Here is a 19063-nt window from a genome sequence, read left to right on the forward strand (position 1 = left end):
GCTACAAGACCCACTGTTTCCTGTCATTGCTGGTTTTAGTGTTTGATACCTGGGGTTTACTTTTCGCACTTTGGACCTTCATTTTCTCCACAATTAGTTCACATATTATCACAGTACTTTTCTGTTATTGTTGCTTAATAGTAATTTATCTACTTAATCTTTTTTTAATATGTCAGCTCACCCCAGTCCAGCATGTTAGCCCCAAATTCCTTTAATGCTTAAATCTGGAAGTCTGTTTTAATTAGTGAGTACAGTGGCCAAAGAAACATGTAATTCACCGCACAACCAGCTCCTCAGTAGCAAACCCTGTGGAACACATTTGTGTTGCAGCAAGTTTACAGAGAGCAATTCTGAGTGTCTACAGCAGTGCTAAGGTGAGGATCATCAGCTGTCTCCTGAGAGAGAGCTGGCAGCTGGTAGAAACATCCTGACTTGGCCTGGTTATCATCACTCACCGCTGACCAGCAGGCCCTGAGGGGATCCTCAAACCCTGCATCAGCACCTGTCAGTGCTCTTAGAACCACCACAGCTCTCTTTCCATCAGTCAGCATTCTGCCCCTGCAGCTGATGCACCGTCAGTGCACCTTTCACACAGGTCCAGTTCTCTTCTGCAAAACACAAGAGGTAGCCATGGCAGCTGGCCCACAGCGCCCCATGCTGCTGTCCACCCACTTGGCCAACTTAGAGTAAGGACTAAAACCTCAACATGAGGTAGATGTGGATCAGTTTGATCTTGGTTTTAGATTTCATCCCAAATTCTGACTGCTGCAGATGAAGATAAGTGATTGGGACTTCGTATTCCTTCCAAAGTTACTGCCAACTTTGATCTGGGAAACCTTGTGCATTCATGTGAATCTTCATTGGTTAAACTACAGAAGAATAGTCCTTGATCTGCCTTCTCTATACTACTTAATGCATTATATATATTTGACTGCCCCTGATCCAACTCCTTTCCTAAGCTTTTTACTCCTATTCATCTAAATTTCAATGTTCTTAATGATTAATGTTGTTTTCTCTGAGTAGACAAAATTCTCTCCTGTCACTTGAAGTGAATCGTACTAGACATGATGCTGACCAACTTGATTTGTTTTAAATAGATATTTAAGATTTGCTCTCATTGGACAGCTTGGAGTGACAAACAGATGCCTTGCACAGGTGCAAAGCTGGTTCAGGAATGGGATTTTCCTGCTCCAAGTGGTCATGCTGACAGTGCCTGTCTGGCTATGGCTGTCACAGCCAGGGCAGGACAAAGGGACAACTGCGAGCTGGGCATCTCTCTTAATTCCTTAGGTCTGGTGGAGGTGTCAGCTGTCCTACTTCCCCCTGCTCCCCTCAGTGCTTTTGGCCTGGTTTTTCTCTAGTTAGTGTTGGCTTGATGTTTGCATCTCAAATGAACAGAAGCAAAGGTGTCAAGTCCAACAGGGACAAAAACTGCTACCAGGAGAATTTGAAGGTGTAAGATCTACAAAGCTAATGAAAATAGTATTTCTTAATTATGTCGGTGTAATTTTAAAAGTAGTTATTCTTATTCTCTAATATCTTTCAGTTTTATCTGAAGACTTTAACAAAAAAATAAGTTATGTGACATTGAGTCATGATTTTTCCAGCATTAATGCTTTCAATAAGGCAAAAATATGAAAGGAAAATGTGTGCTATGTTATTTTCCTAGTGATCAAAACTGCAAAGAGAATTTGGAACAATAAAAAGGTTGCAAATGATGTTTTCCATTCTTTCCCACCTGTGAGCCAACTCTGATTACCACAGTGCTGAGGCACTCTGTTGTGGATATTATAAATAACATCTTAAAACCAGAAATTACTATTTTCAAGAAAACTAACCTGCAAAATTAGAAGCCATTCTAACAAACATTTTTAAAATGTTTGAAAAAAAAAACCAGCTTCCAAAGTCCTCAATGACCATCTGCAGTGCCAAGTAGAAGAGCTGGATTTATTGAGCTTTCTTGCTTGTTGTTTGGGCTAGGAGAGACAATGGTTTCAAAGTAAGAATGGTACATAGTGACTTAGAGCATATTAGCTGCACAAGGCTTTGCTTGGTCAGGAATTTCTACCATCTTCATTGGGAATTGAATTTTCAGAGGCAAAGTGAATGTTATTATAAAGAATAATAACATGTAATTCAGTGAAAATGTCTATTATTTACTGTGTTCCTAGGGACCTGTAATTTGAGGGAGTAAAGCTGAAAGCCAGACTAAAACCAAGTGCCTAGCAAAGACTATATATGGAATATCTCATTGTATGTGAGTTGTCTCAAGACACCATTAATATGTGCTAAAAGAGAAGTTTCAAAGCAGAATTTTTTTTTTTTTTTTTTTTTTTTTTTTTTTTTTTTTTTGCTGATCAGGTGTAGAAAATTAGACTAAAATTTGGAAACATTTAAACATTTTTTTTAAAAAATGTATGGTTTTAATCTATCTTGAATAAGAAAAAGTGAATTGAAGAGAGACTCTGAACTCAAATGTAATGGAAGCTTATATTTCCCCTTTTCATTGAAAGTGTCAGATCTTTCCATTTTTATTTTGTAACTGGTCCTTTATGCTATTACTTTGCTGTTTTAGTAAGAAAAGCAAAATACATTTTCATGAGAGAAGATGAAACTTTGGTGGCAGTAAGTCTTTTCTTTATGATGATGCTCCTCTGTGGACCCTGGAAAAACCATGTGTCTGGGCATTCAACAATGCTCTAATAGGAAATACACTGAATAGTGCTTTATGCAAGGAAATGGCTACAAATAGGTTGGTTTTCATCAATATAATTTCTTAGAGCAAATTTGATTAAATGCTTACACAGTGTATGTGATTTTTTTTGGGGTTTTGCTATTTGTGGTAAATCTGTAGCTGGTGTTACTACCTCATTATAACTAGAGCTGAGTGTAATTTTTTGAAACCATACAGATTAATAATAAATTTCACTTAATAGGGAAATAAACTGTTTTGGTTCCATTTTTATGTAATCTCTGACAGGAAAGGCACAGTTCGGATGCCTGGCAGGGCTGCCACTAGAGGGCACAAAATGATTTTAAACACAAAATTGTTCAAACATTTCATGTGCTAGAACTAAGACGCTAAAGGCAAGCAAAGACTTTGAACTACCAAATCAGTAAAGAAAATGCAATAAATTTGACAAACATGTTATTCTAGTGGTATTTTTTTCAGTTTCTGAAAGATGGAATATAATTTTATTTGAAATATTTTGTAAAATCTTACTTGAAAACATAAACCAAAGAGAAATGGAGACACTTTATAGTATTCTATAAATAGAAATTTAGGAAAAAATTCAGTGAGATATAGACTAAAACAAAATATTTTTCAATCATAAGCATGAATTAAGTAAAAGTTGCATTGCTTTTTTTACAAACTAGGTTGTGTAAATTTAGACATAATTGATCAGAAACACTGAGGTTTTTGCTTGGCCTTTGCAATATGTATTAGCTATCTCAGCCCCAGTCTGTGTAATAGGTGGCTGTTACTCAGTTATTCTTCATTCTGTATTTAATATTACTTGGAATGCGTGTCTGTCTCCATTTCCTGTCTGAAGGGATAATGTTTCAAACCATCTAAGGATGCTGTCAGGATAAATCCTTCATGTATCCAGCTCTTCCATGCTGTGGCAGGGGTGATATGTGCTAGGTTGACATTCTGACGGTGCTGAGTTTCTCATAGTTATGGACAAATGGGCCCATGCCAACTACCAGTCCCTGGGCATGCACACAGGCAGAATTTACCTGCTGAATAAAGACTGAGACAGCAAAAGAGGATGAATGAGCCTGCTGTACTTTGTCCTGAGCTACCTAAGTCCTTGAGGGATAATCTCAATCTTACGTTTATCAGCCCAATACCTTTAGTAATAACAAATACTTGATAAAAAGCAAAACTGAGAGCTAAGTGGGTAGCTGATGTTGAGGCCTGCATTATATCCATGTACCATGTAAATGTGGCATGAAAGTAAAGTTATCCCAGCAATAAACCCATTGTATAGGATGAATAAGTCATAGTATAGTGAGAATAAAGAATTGAGCATTCATTAATTTCTTTCATGCATATTTCCCTGTCTTCACCCAGGATAGAGAAATTGCAGAGAAGACCTTAGCAGGGTCTGTGCTTGTGTTAACGCTGAGGTTTACTATGGGAAAATAAATACTGATAGGTTCTAAAAATCCACAGGACTTGGGCTGAAGTTATTCTGTTCAGTGCAGAAAGGTTCGTGGTGGAGGCTGGTTGCAGAGTGAAGGACTAGTCACTGGCAGCTCCTCAGTTATACATGTCAATGGATCAGGATGGATGAGCCTTGACACTACTTTATAAGTTTTTACTGTCCATTGTTGCATTTTATGAGTGACTTCTCAGTCTCAGCCTGGAAACCAGAACAAGTACTCACTAATTTAGGCAACAGACCAGTTTTGGTGGAATTTTGACCATCAAAGTATCTTTTATTTTCTCTGAGCTTGTGTTTAAGCTGGTACAGTGCATTCTGTATCAGGAGACAATGGCATTTATATTAAGGTTAATTAATAAATATTAATTAATATTAAATAAATATTAATTGGGTTACATTGTTTTATCTTCAAGGAGAAGAATTTTGTTCATGTTGTTGCCTGCAGACATGGACCACTCAAAGGATGGCCAAGGAGTTACTCATTTGTCTGTGTCAGCTCAAGACATGGAGAGTTCTGAGAAGCTGAATGACTGGAAATGACACTATATTACTCTGTTTTAGCTTCTGTGTTTTGCTTGTCTTTTGAAGAACATAGAGGTGTGCAAATATTGAGGTGGTGAAGAGGGTTCTTGCTGTGCTTGCTTAGAGCCATGTATTTGTGAGAAAGTGAATGACATTAATTCCCTGTCACAGGTGGTGTAGCCTTGTGCTTCCTTGTTTTGAACATTTGTTTTAGGACGGAGTTCAATGCAGAGATGTATTGGGCATCCACACCATTAGTAAAATCTTAAGAGATTATAATTTCCTAAGAGAAACAGTGTCAGAACCTGGCTCTGGTTTTTCTGTATGCATTTAGAGTGTTTATTGTTACCCATAAATACGAACTGTGCTCATATAAGCAGAATTATCCAATTTTAAAATACATTGTTATAAATGGGCAAGTGAAAGTAGAAATGGAAAAAATAAGGAGTTGGTAGCAAGCAATATCAATTGATACAAGAGAAAGCTCAGAGTATATTAAAAATTATCTGGTCAGTGGGAAGTCAGGACTTACTCAACAAGCAACAGAATCCTAGAAATAGTTTAAAGAATAGGACATGAAGATGGCAAAATTGCCAATGATGATACAGGTATCCATAAGGTACAAAGATATTAAATATATGCAAAGTTATTCAATGAGTATTTCTGCTCTATGTGGAAAAAATATGCTTGCAGTTTTTCATGTTGGTAAATTCCTTTGTGTTCTATTAGTAGTTAATAAGACTGTTTAATTGAAAGCATTATGCTTTTATATCTTTGTAACTCATAGAAACAGGGTAGTAGAAAGACTGTCCCAAGAGCTGTCCAGAGTATTACTTTTAGTTTTAGGATAAAATTATCACTGAACAAATCTCAGGGGACTAGGAAAAACCTGCTCTTTGTAGGCCATGATGATTATTAACACTTGAATAACAGATGGAGAGGTGTGATGAGTTTTCCATCAACTGAAGTCTTGAAATAAAGATTTGATCTCTTATTTAAATACGTGGTCTTTTTCAAACATATTATGGGCTGGCTTCATGAGGAAATAATCAAGTGAGATAATGTGCATTCTGTTCAGGGTGTCACACTAGGGATCATCACTGATCCTTCTGACCTTTAAATCTGGAATAAAATAAATATGGAAACCTTATCTGTCTCGACACTGTAGTCATTTCAGACTGAGCTTTCTAGAAGGTTTAAGTTAAATATTGCTGTAGTTATTATGATAGGGTCTAGAGTTCATATTTCTTCATTTAGTTGTTTCATAGTCTCCTAATCTGTATTGAGTCTCTCAGTTTCATGCCAGGATCAAGTCCTGAGGCTCCATATATACATTAAGGCAGAGACTGTATTTGTGGTGTGTCTTGTACAGTACATACTAATCATGCCACCAGTGCTTGGGTAATTGTGGTAAAGTTGCAAAATGTAATTGAACTGCTATTAAAATGCATACAGCTGTCACCAGACCAGGTAGCTTATGAGCTTCTGTCTGCCTTGTAAGACAGAGTACAAGAATTATATTTTTATTAGTCACGCTCTGCTCTGAAAATCATTCCCCTTCATTAATTTTTCATTATAGCTATGATCAGTGGAATAATTTTTAGTTAAGAGTTGGACTTATTTAAACCCAACATCCAAATTCAAAATTAGCTTATTCACAGACAGAAGCCATGCCTGATCTTCGTGCTTACTCCAGTGTGCTACTGTGATGTCTGTGGAACAGATGACTCTTGTGCCCAAGGCTGAGAGGAAAATGGCATATCCTGGAAAATGAGGAGTGGAACTAAAAATAAAGGAGTTACTGCCACTGGAACCAAAAACATTCTCAGATCCCATCTTACCTCTTGTGGGAAGTCAGACACAAACAGAGAACTACTCATGTGGTCCCTCTGGATGTCTGAATCAGCTGCAGGAGCAGCCAGCTTCTACTCCTGATACCATGGTGGTAGAGAGAAATGTTCCAGCCAGCCCTGGAGGCTGCACATTGGCACCTGAGTGAGGAAGTCTTGTTGGATCAAACCAACTCCATGCATAGCCAGTGAGAGGGACAGCGGCACAAGTTAACTACTTGATACTGATTCAGTAAACCAGTTTGAGCTAATGAAGACTTGACTAGGAATTTTGGTGTGGCTAGTTCAGGTAGGGCACTTCCACTTTTATCCCCATGTCATCCAACTCTGCTAAGAACAAATGAAACTTTTGGAGATTCTGACATGCAATATATCTGCTTACATGATGAAATGTATAATTAATAGATAAGATAATTGAAGAGATGTGCAATTGGAAAGAAACATATCTGAAAATAGTAGCTGAAGATACTCTTTCAGCCTAGGATACCAAGTGTTCAGTCCATGTACGTGTTCCTTTTCTATTCAAAATTTCTATTCTATTTCAAAATTTTTTGAAGTAATTTTGAAATGTCTTTCTCAGCCCCTAAAAATGCTTATTTTACAAAAAAAGTCAAATATTTATTGTAGAAGGCTTAAATATTGTGTCTTCAAATCTCTTTATATGTATGTACTGGTTTTGACTTGGGATTGAGTATATTTTCTTGACAGTAGCTGCTATGGGGCTGTGGTGTGGATTTGCTGGAAACAGTGTTGGTAACACAGGAATGTTTTAGCTCTCCCTGAGAGAGCTGTGTGCCAAGACCTACCTGCCCTGGTTCTACAATTTTCTGTCTCTTCATGCACAGACCTGCCTGCTGCAGCTTCTGTGCCATGTAGCAGAGCTCAGCAGTGGCATGCTTCATCACCAGTGCTTACTGGGGTCAGGGTCAACCCAAAGCACTGTAAACACACCAAGGAGCATGAGAGGAACTGTAAATTATTCTCTATTTGCACCAGTTCTATTTGTGCAAGCTGCTGCTAGACATACTTCCCCTTGAAAAGGCTGGCATCAGAAGTATTACCATGTGACTAAAGAAGGTTACTTTTAAAGTAGATTGATGGGATTTCTGGTGAAAATGCAGCCCACCATGGCACAGACAGCAGAAATCTCCACTCTAGCGCTAACCTGAATGGGGAGTCCTGAGCTGGAGTGTCATGTTTCTCATGTCTCTCTTAATGTCCAAGAGTTTTTTTTTTAATAAGTGATGACTTTTCAGTCTGAGCACAGCAGTAGAGTGCTGAGTTTTCTGGACCTGGAGCTGGCACAGAGTTAGCACAAGTGGGGCCAGCTCACTACTCCAATGTAGTGTACAGGTGTAACTCTTTAGACTTAATTTCTGTGTTCACAATGTAGGGCTACTGAGCTGCTGTCCTCTGGGTGAGAAGGGCCACCCACTGTCTCTGGTAGTTGGCAAGACAGAGGTCTTCATCTCTTCCAAACAACAGAGGGTATACCTAATATTTTCAGAAATATTTGTACTCACTTTAAAAACCAGTCTTGTACTGTTACTCAGATTTAAAAGGGACATTTTGATTCCTGGATATGAAGTAAGAAGTGAGACCTTCCCCTCTGAGTGGGAGTGTCACCACCATGATATACCAGAGATTTCCTTTTCTGTTTTCCAGTGATGCAGTGAAGTTATTATTGAGTGACTGGTGGGTATCATGTCAGCCTTGGTTAACTGTATTACCAGTATTGAACTCTGTAGAGAGATCTCAGATGCCCTGGGTGCAGCAGAAACTATAAAAAGGCAGCAAGGCAATGAAAGGCATTTTTGGGCTTTCGGCCCACAAGAATCTTATGGATTTTTTTTTACCTTCTTTTTGGAGACTAGTGCCATATTGATACATTTTCTTCTGTATGAAGGCATTTTTCACAGTGCTTACATTCATGCATTAAATTCTCTTTATCCATTTGGAGGAGCAGTTTGATCAGTTACAAAGGTAATCCCTCACTGTTGGGAACTGAGGAGGCTCGGTAACACTTGGTCTGCAAAGCTTGCACAGGCTTATCACTTATTCTGGGCCAGAATTTTATAGACATCCAATTTCACAGTTCCTAATTTAACCACATCAGCATGTCTTAAACCTGTCTTAAGCTGAAATCCTTTACTGTTGATTAATATCTCAGTCTGCTGCCCATGAGCAATATTAGCAGCTTTCTATGTGACATTGACATTCAGTTCTAATCAGATTATAAAAGTAAAATATCATATAAAATATGTGAGAACAGATCTTTCCAGATTATTCAGAAACTGTCGGCCAAGTACTTTGAGATTGTTCTAGTAAACACATAAAAATCATCCATCCAAGATTTTTTGATAAATCACCGCTTAAAAAAAGGAGGGAAACATTTTCCCATGCTCTTCTTGGTGCTAAAATGCAGGATTTCAGTGACAGGTCCATACTCCAATTTGGTCTCTGTTACCTCAACACTCAGGTGCCAGGTCAGGGGAAGTTCTCATTTACCAAGGAGCATGGATATAGGCTTTTGTAGAGATCTGTCTACAAGAGAAGGTAAAGTTTGGCTGGATAAATCTGTGCTATGTCTGGGTCAAGGTGTTCCAGTGATTCCTGACTGATGACATTGTGATCAAGTACACACTTGGGCATAGAGTGATGCAGAGAGACCTGCAATACAGAACAATCAGATGTCACATTCTCCATCCAGCTTTGTGTGGCACGCCTGTGTACATAAGCAGGCCTGTGTGTAACCATGGTATTAACATATATAGAGCAGATGATATGATTTTGGCTGTATAGTCTAATTGCCAAGTTTCCAGTAGCTTAACCATGATCTAATTTGAAATAATTAAATCAGTTATGGTTTTTTTTAGAACGTCTTCCTCATCTATAGGGCTATGAATATCATCACTGCAATCATAGCTAGAATAGTTTCTATAATAACTTGTAAGTTCAAGTGATAAAATTTACAAAACTCTCTGTAAACAAAAATCACTAAAGCAGATTGCTAACTTGTGATCCTGAACACTATCCCGATAGTTGTGCCATAAGGTAGTGTAGAAACCATGGGTTTAAGCTTGTACAGCTTTTATAAAGCTGGCCTGTAAAGTTTAAAACCAGACCTGTATATAGAATTCAGTTTCTTAAGTCCATGTTACATCTTCTACCAGATTGCTGTCTGATGAAGCTCCTAGACGTAGAAATCTAGATCTGAATTTTTTTGCTGTTTGATCTTAAACCAGTATGGAAATTCAACACAGGCAATATGAGGGAAAAGTGTGGGGTTGAGTAGAAATGCAGGGCCATATGTTTTGTATTTGATTTCGTTTGTTAGAACACGTTACACTCTTGACTTCTGGTATATTAAGAATATGCATGTGATGGAAATTTACAATTCAGACTTTATTCTGCTTTTCTTGTACAAATTTCTTGTGAATTTTAGCACAATTAATAGGTAAAATACAAGAATTGTACTACCCACTTTTCTAAAACCAATGGCTTCTAATATCTTTAAGTCTAAACAACAAAAATGTAAATCTTTTTCATAAAAGCAGACATACAACTTAGGATTTTAATTTGAAACGAAAGGCACGCTCTAGCTTCAGCCAGAGAGAGCCCAGGTTTTGTTCATCATAGTTTTCTTGTATTCCTAAAATTGTATTTGTATTCAATTTCATTTGAATATGTTTTTGATTTGTCCAAACAGCAGATGAGTGTGATAAAGAGTCTGTTTTTAACTTGGCACTTTCCATTCCACATTCCTTTACTATTCATAGCACACCAGTCATAGTAGTCTCCAGTACACATAAAAGGAGGCAGTTCGACTTGCAGATGCAGTTACCCTCAAATATGTGAGTATTTACAAACCCATAGCATTATTTCTTTTTAATATTGAGAAGACCACATACTAGATATAGAAGGTGGATCTTTTTTCATCTCCGCCACTCTCATGAAATGTGAGACACTGGAACAGAAACTAAAGCTGTATCTGCAGCAGGGAGCCCCTGTATTTAAAATTAGATTCATGTAGAGTCTGTGTTCCTATGGGGAGAGAGGGATTATCATTGGCAGAAAAATTTGTTCTTGAAGACAGAGTTGTGGGATTTCAGCCTAAATTGTCAAGGAACATGGACAATTAAATATTCATCTGATTAAATAACAAGATTACCTAAAATATGTAAGAAAAAAGGCATTTGTACAAGAGCAATGTCATTTTATTACTGAGGTTTCACAAAGAAGAATTTGGTGCTTTTCTAAGCAAATATTTTTCCTTCAGTTGTTATGTTAAACAAAACCAGTTTTCTAAAATGTCTTTAAAGGTTTCCTTTCAAATTAATTTGACAGAAAGTATAATTTCTATTTATTGTGTTTTCAAGCAAATAACGTCAAGCAAATAAATTCTTTTTTCTTATAGTTTGAAACATGCAACAGACTTCTAAAAAGTAATCTCTTGAGAGTTTCTTTTGTATAGAAGCTTGAACTATGGAAATAGGGAGTTTTCTCTTGATGGTATCTTTCAGTTTGTGTGCTTTTCCAGAGAGAATAATTTAATCTCAAAAATTAGAAAACAAATTTTTTGGTACATAAATTTCCATAAGATTGACAACTTGTCCATTCCTTCGTTAAGGTTTATGACTATGTATGACAAATGCTTATTCCTTAGAAATATAATTACTGCTACTTAACTCAAAACTGTGCTCCATTTTACATATGTTATCAAATAAATTATTTCTTTTCTCCTGCTGAGACTAGCCTGAGTTTGCTACTGTATGAACAGCCTGTGTTTTCAACCTGTGCCTCCTAGCTGGAGGGAAGCAATATAACAGTTCACATCAAACAGTAAAGTCAGCATATAGAAAAATATATACAAATAATTTCCTTTAATAAATACATGCTACATGCTTACTACAACCTACAGCATTGCATGATTATAATTTTGTTACATTAAGAATGATCTCACCGATAACTATAGACATGGTTCTAATTCTTTTCCACTGAGTTCTTCATTTCAACAACCAAAATGCCATCATGGCAGAAAAGTGCAGACAAGTCTTTGTTCTCCACTCCGTCAGGTAATTTGTATTGTCTGGTGAAGCTTCTGGATATGAAACCATGTTCATCCATCCTGGATCCATGCTGAGCTTTAATCAGGAGCCATCCTTCAAAAGTCTGGATAATGATATCTTCAGGGCGGAACTGCACAACATCCAGCAAGACCCGAAAGTGTGTGTTTTCCTCCTCCTGGCCGCCCTTCCTGGCCCCAGCCGTGCTTTCTATGGTGCACCTTTGGTCGCTCGATGCAGTGGTGGCAGGGCCCGGCAAAGCATATAAAAGGTGGTTCAGTTTGTGTGCTTCCAGCTCTTGGTCAACAAACTGCTCCTGGTACCGTACAGGAGTTTCCACCCAATGTCTTATGACAGCTTCTGCCATTGCTGAGGCAGAAAGATCAGCTGCTACTCCTGCTGTGTTGGAAACTGCAGAGTCAGACTGAGCTTCCCAGCCGTGTGTCTTACCCACAGACCAGTCTATCAGTTGATGTCGCCTTTCACTTTTAGAACACGCAGAGCTCAACATTTAATACGGCGTCCTGTGTTCCAGGGCTGTGAGACTTGTTTAATCTTTTATCCACTAACAATAGAGCACTATTTATAGTGCTGCAGTCTTGAGTGGCTTCAACACATGCATGTCTTTCATGCAGGAGTAGTAAAAGAAAAAATTTAATGCATGTCTTCTTATTGCAATATTGTGCTGTTTATTATTATGAATAATGATTACACAAATAATGTGAAAGATTTTTTAATTTAAATGGAAATTCAGTACTTTTGTTTTTCCAAGGGATATGTGGTAATAAGTACAAAATCTGTATTTTTAATTGTATATCTATTTCTATGCATTGTACTGTAGATATACTATTGTATATCTAATTCTAATCTGTATTAGAATTGTATATTCTAATTGAAACATGTAGCTGGTAAGGGAAGAGGTTTAATTACCTTGGCAGCAGGAATGCAGCAAAATTCAGGTTAGCTAAACTGTAAAGTTAGCAAATGCGTTGGACATTTTTGCAGAAGCTGTGCATAGGTGAAATTTGGGCATGGTCACCCCAGGACACCATGTTATTGGTGGGAGGAGGGAGCCATCTCAGCCCAAAAAGGGGAAGCCTGAAGGGCTGAATTTGCAATCTTAGTGACCTACAAACACAGCAGAGACATCTTCAGCATGTCAGGGAGTTAGACACAAGAGTGCAGACAAACTACAATGAAAGCTCATGTTTCAGATCTTCCAGAAGAGGGTAGAGTTATTTTCCCTCAAGAGCGTAGTAAAGACAATTCTAAATCCTTAATGCTATCACATTCTCCCAGTAACCTTCATCTTCTGTTGCTTAACAGCTTGAACCTGTGATCTCATCTACTGCATGTGTCTGCAAAGCAAGACTGATGACCTCCAAGGCTCTCTGAGGTGTAATTATGGAATCACAAAATGTTTGGGAATGGAAGTGACCTCTGGAGATCATCTATAACAAACCCCTACTAAATCAGATTCACCTAGAACAGGTTGCACAGGATCACATCCAGGTGGGTTTCAAGTATCTCCAGAGAAGGAGCTTCTACCACCTCTGGCTTGTAACATTCTTGCTATTCTGTGATTGCAGGGCAGATAATGCCTACGAAAGTCAATAGTTTGTTTAACAGGAGCTAAGAGAAAAGTACAATAAAGAAGGAAAGTAATTTCTAAATTTTAGTATGTTTGCTAGATATCGCTCTAGCTGAGCTTGGTAATGTGAAACAGAATGTGTTTTGGCAATTGATGGTGAAGGTTTTTTTGTATGATTTGGTAGTGCAGTAAGAGTTGCCCTAGAGCTAGAAAGAATCAAATAAGATACTTTTATTCCTTCTTGTTTGGCTATCGTTTTTCAGAGTTCTGTCTCTCCCTTGTCTTTACATGTTCTATCACCATAGTTATTATAGGATCTTTGGTTGCTAATGGAGTAATGAAGAAAGAGGCAACTGAACTTCAATATTTATCAGATATTGACTTTATTGCATTAAGAGCAGGGCAGGATTACCAGATGTATGTGTAATTAAAGCTTTAAAGCTGCCAGTTTATTTTAAATTTAGAAAAGCTGCATTGGAAGGTAAGGAAATTTTCAAAAGTTCAAGATTATTTACGTTAAAGGCCAACTGTGTAATTGAGTGTTGTGAGAGAGAAGTATTGTGAGTAAGGAGAGTTAGGGTACTTTATTTAACTATTCGCTCTTCTCCTTTTAGTGTCCTCCACAAATAATTTAAAAATGCAATTCTGAATGTATGACTGACTAAAATAGTTATAAAACCAGCCTGGAGCATTGCCTGTTACCTGTTCAGCTGTTTTCTCTTTTGCTAGCAAATTATTCACTTGATGAGGAAACTTTAACCCTGAAGTGAAGCAATTGTGATATTATGCTTATACGGATTCCTGAAAGCTATTGCTGTCCCTAATTAATTCTGTGATGATAGCCTGACTTATTTTACTTCAATTTTGCACTTCATTAATAAATGTACTGTACAGGAATATAACTTTTAATTTTTTTTTAATTCCCATTATCTCTGTAAAAAGGTACACTTGCCCATAGTTACACTTCAAATGAAAACAGAAGTCACCATCTCACTGCAAGTCACTGTGGGACAGCTGTATCTATTCCCAGAAACAGCTGTGTTAGTCTTTCAAATGTCTGTGTTAAGCATACTTGAAGCTGTTTGGTCTAATTAGCCAGAAAGATGCTTTGAATACCCTTTAAATTCATGTTGTATGCAAAATGCTGCAGAAGGTTATATGATCCCTTTCTACTCTGTAGGACAAGAAATCAGAAAGATTTTGATAATGGAACTATGGAGCCTGTTTCTGCTTTCCCATCCTGCCCTCTCCTCTGTTCAGTCCCTTCTCTCAGTTTGTCACCTATGGGCTCATGAATTAGCACAATGGTTCTTATCTCTTTGTTGATAACATGGGGAATACGCCAAGTGCAACACGCAAACACCCTTGATTTTCGGCTTTCAAATTTAAACATGGGCGCAGTGCTGCAACGCTGAGGCACTTCTGATGCCTATGGTGCCGTACTCTTCAAATACCTAGACTAGGATTCGGTCCAGCAATACGTTTTAATAGCAGTTCATTACCGTGGTCTTTTTAAACCTTCAGAGCAGATCCAACAGAAGCAGGATTAATGTCCTAAATCACCAGTTCGGTGCCTCAGGTTTTGTTTCCCGATATTACCGTCCCTGCGAAGGCCTCTCTCCGTGCTGCCCAGCGGGTAGGAGCCCGCCAGCTGCCCAGGGAAAGCACAGCAGAGCTGCTCTTCCGAAGCAGCAGCCGGGCAGCGCTGCCACCCGCACCGTCCCTCGCTGCCCGCCGGTGTCCCTGGTGTCCGTCTGCCTCGCGCGTGTTCCAGGACGGCGCCGGGATGCCCGGGCACGGCCGGCCGGGAGCGCGCGGCGCCGGCTCCGCGGAGTACAGCGACACCTCCTGGTGAGACCGGGCAGCGGCGGCAGCGCGGGGACAGCGCTGGCGCGGACACTGCGCCCGCCTGCCCGCCCCTCCAGGCCGCGCACGCTGCGGCAGGAAACGCCAGAGGAAAGCTCTACACTCTTTCACGCGGATATAAACTACTTTCTCAGTATTTTGGAAGGACGTATTCACGTCCTGGGCTACATCCAAAGCAAGCAGGTCGAGGGAGGGGATTCTGCCCCTCTGCCTGCAGTGCTGCATCCAGCTCTGAGGTCCTCAGCATGGAAAGGACATAGAGCTGTTGGGAGTGGGTCCAGACGAGAGTCAGCAAGACGATCACAGGGCTGGAGAACCTCTGCTGTAGAGACGGGGTGGAAGAGTTGGGGTTTTTCGTTCTGCAGAAGAGAAGCCTCAAGACACACCTTATTGTGGCCTTCCAGTATGTAAAGAGGGCTTACAAGGGAGGTGGTGAGGGATTTTTGACAAGGACATGTAGTGGTAGGACAAGAGAGAGTGGTTTTAAACTGAAAGAGAGTAGGCTTAGATTAGATATTCGAAAGGAATTCATTACTGTGCAAGTTGTAAAACACCAGAACAGATTGTCTGCAGAAGTTGTGGATCCCTGGAAGTGTTCAAGGCAGATTGAATGGGAGTTTGAGCAATCTGATCTAGTGGGTGACATCCCTGCCCACGGCAGGGAGCTTAGACCTTGATGATTATTAATGTTTCTTTCAACCCAAACCTTGCTATGATTCTGTGATGCTATTAAATACATAAAGTAGGCATCCTGATAAAACTGTATTTTAAACTGCAAAAATCTAAGGTACAAAAAATCATGAGAGAAGCACATTTTTAATGCATTTCTTAAATAAATATAGGTTCATCTTGCTTGATGCAACTTTGAAATAGTAGCTTACCCTGTCACAATCTTCTGTATGCTTGATTCCCCAAAGATAAATTTGTATTTTAACTACCATTGAAATTCAGTAACTGCTGAAATGGGAAAAATGTGAAAAGGCTGGCAGGCTGAATTGAACAAGAACTCTTATAGAAGAAGCTAACAGGCTAAATTCACATCAGGGCGATGTAATTATTCAAATGAATCTAGATGAAGCACTGCAGTTACTTTTATGAAAGCACCCAGGGATGCCACTCATTATCTACTTCACATGTCATTCAAAAGAGATACTGTCACTTAAGACTTTGCAACACATATGAACTGAAATAAAAAGTAGTTCCTTCCTTTTGTTTTACCCATGCTTTGTTATGTCCAGTTGGGAAATACAAGCTTTGTGGTTGGTACCAAGGGCTAGAAAGTAAAATAAGATGTATGTGATAATGTAACTGGGGTGATAAATACGAAAACTCCACGGTAAAAAGTTATTTTTCACATGGCATTTAATATATTTGTTTAGAGTGAGAAAATAACCATCTCACTTCAATCGCTTTGAATCCATTTCTCCTTAAAGATATGAGCTGTCTTTTTAGCTGGATTGTTAGATCTGGATCTGTGTAAGCGCTGAAGAAATAAGCAACATAACCACAAGTCCTGCAAGTGCCTAATCAGCAGATACTAAGTGTTCTGTTTGCAATAAATATTGAGGGTTTTTTTTTTTAGTAATGTCTCATTCCAATCACATGGTGTTTATATTGGTCAGTGAATCACAACATAACTCTTTCTGCAGCAAGACTTCACGCTGTGTTATAAAAATTCTTGCAAGTAGTAAAGACTGTTGTTACATAGCCAGCTTTACTGAAGGGAGACTTCTTTGTGTGGGTCATGTCCTTCAAAACCTGGAAAAGGCTGTATCTGCTCAACCTCTTGGAAAATCTCTCCAGGGCACTGATGCTCTCTTGTAACTTATGGGCTTCTTAAGTGGAAAAGTAATCCCAGCTTTTGCACTAAGAATCAAGTGTTTGCTCATTTGTTAGGAAGTGTTGGAATGGACTATCATTTTGACACATTGCAACCACTATTACAAGACTGGCTTTTCTTGACATGTTGAGATAATAGAAGAGCAGATGAAGGATGAAGATGAAGCAGATGAAGGTTGACAGGACCACAGCAGCTGCTGTTGGAACAACAACTTTACAGAACAGTGAAGGAATGAAATACAACATATATAACAATGATTTTTAAATTTCACATTACTGTAAAAGCTAAAGTGATGTCATGCAACTCTTTACACAAATCTGTTTTGTTATTCACATGGCTTGTTTTTAAATATTTTTATGTATGCTAGAGGCAAATGCATCTGTGCCTCACAAATTCTTGAGGAATTCCTATAGAAAGCAAACTCTTTAGAGTGATGATAATCTGTTCAATTCTTGCAGACAAAACAGTAGAGAGGAAATGAACAATTAAAAGAGAATAATGTGCCTTAGGGCGTCAAAAGCTCTGTTTTGCTATTGAAAGTCAGGATCCAAAGCACTCTTGCTGTGGAAACAGTCTTACTTTTCATCAGTTAAAAATCAACTAGTGTTCCAAGAAGAATGCCAATTTTCAGGTTTCCTCCTCCTCTGCCTCACAGAAGGTTTTACTTGAGACTTGGTAGGAATAGCTCAAGGCAATGAAGTGCAGTAATACTTGTGTATTTATTTTGGACCTGTTAAAATTTCATAGCTTGTGCTGGCATGTACACTTAAGATGTGAAACCCCTATCCCTGGGGACATCTTCAGCTGTGCATATTTTCATGTGGACCACTTTAGTAAAAATAATACAAGTACTGAAAATCTTACCTATGAAGTTCTGGAAGTAGCAAAATTTATGCTCTTTAAAATTATGTACTGTGTACATACTATGTACTGTGTACTGTGTACTGTCCTACATTACACATAAAACATGCTAGTATGTAATTAGCACAAAACACCCAGTTTCTCCTTTTGGTTTTTGATGTTTGTTTCTTTCTTTTTCCTAAGAACAAAGTGAAGATACGTGGTGTACTGATCCTCTCGATATATTTGTCAAAGTAAGTGCTTACCAAAAAATAATGAACTTACTAAATGAAGTTTGATATTTAAGAAGTTCTGTGTTCAAAGAATCTCTGAAAACTCAGCTGAGAACTCATTGGGGCTGAGTGTCAATGTGTTGGTCTGGAAGGTGACCAGCTACTGATCCTAGGGTAGAAGTACTTCATCCAGAAAGTATTTAAAAAGAAACTGCTGGGATTTGTGAAGGATTTACAGGAAGAGTTTGTTGTGGTTAGTGAACAATTCCTCTCTGGAATGACATAAATATGCTATTTAATATCAATGTATCCTGGGAATTAGCTACTGTGTCATGCATCTTTAGCTGACAAGAAGCAGCTGGAGACTGACTGGGTAAGTAATGAGAGTGGAAGGCTTACCCCAAAATTTCAAATTTAGGGTGACTGAGAGGAAATTGATGGTGTCTCAATGCTATTGTCTTCATATGGTGCCTTAGTGGATAATATGAAATTCCAGTCTTAGAAGGAAAGCGAATAATTCATTGGCAAAAATACTGTCTCACCTTGGCCCTCCACATGGTGAAAGCCAATCAAAATCTGGCTCTTATGTCAGAACTGTTATTTCCTTTAGTGTTGGAATTAAAACAATAGTCTCATATTGCCCTAATTTCCTAACTTTGGCAATGCCAGAAAGGCTGCAAAGGTGGTAAAATGTGCTCCTAGGAATCCTTTTCTGTTGAAAGTTTTCAGTTAAGTATGAGGAACAAATTCTGATATATAAGCTACATAATCCTTTATCTTTACTGTACTTGCAGTTGTGTGTATCAGTGCAGAATTTATGTCCTTAATGTTAACACTATCATCCTTACTGCTTCTGAAATTACATTTTCTTTCACGGTGTGCATTCATCTCAGAAGACAGAACTTGACCAGACTTTTTTTTAAGATTACCAATTAATTTACTGTGAACCTTAATTTATGGGACATGGATAAGTAGGTTATTCGACCTTTTGTTTATACATGTTAGAATTTGAAAAATCTAAAAATGTTTTCTGGCCTGCTTTGTACACTTGCCTATTTGCAAAGACCTCATGCCACATATGTT

General features: G+C 38.4%; 2 protein-coding genes across 4 annotated transcripts in view; one reads left to right on the top strand and one right to left on the bottom strand.

The window, feature by feature from the left end:
* ARL15 (ADP ribosylation factor like GTPase 15) overlaps window positions 1–19063 on the top strand; it is a 281674-nt gene that overhangs the window by 1445 nt on the left and 261166 nt on the right. Inside the window, exons 1-2 of one of the 3 annotated variants that reach the window (XM_054002681.1) lie at window positions 11862–11881; window positions 12937–13122. The exons of 1 other annotated variant lie outside the window; for it this stretch is intronic. The gene's annotated coding sequence lies outside the window, so the exon portion shown is untranslated. Of the gene's footprint in view, window positions 1–11861; window positions 11882–12936; window positions 13123–19063 lie in introns of those variants that run through there. One more of the 3 variants, XM_054002683.1, reaches the window with a different exon arrangement.
* Window positions 11528–12121, bottom strand: HSPB3 (heat shock protein family B (small) member 3). Its single transcript, XM_054002690.1, has one exon. It carries the CDS (start codon window positions 12119–12121, stop codon window positions 11528–11530), a length of 594 nt encoding a protein of 197 aa, XP_053858665.1.

Source organism: Vidua macroura, chromosome Z, assembly GCF_024509145.1.
Source record: "Vidua macroura isolate BioBank_ID:100142 chromosome Z, ASM2450914v1, whole genome shotgun sequence".
In the NCBI taxonomy this organism is placed as follows: Eukaryota; Metazoa; Chordata; class Aves; order Passeriformes; family Viduidae; genus Vidua; species Vidua macroura.

Excerpts from the sequence above, each read along its gene's own strand:
- HSPB3 (XM_054002690.1), bottom strand. The coding sequence starts at position 12,121 with ATGTTGAGCTCTGCGTGTTCTAAAAGTGAAAGGCGACATCAACTGATA.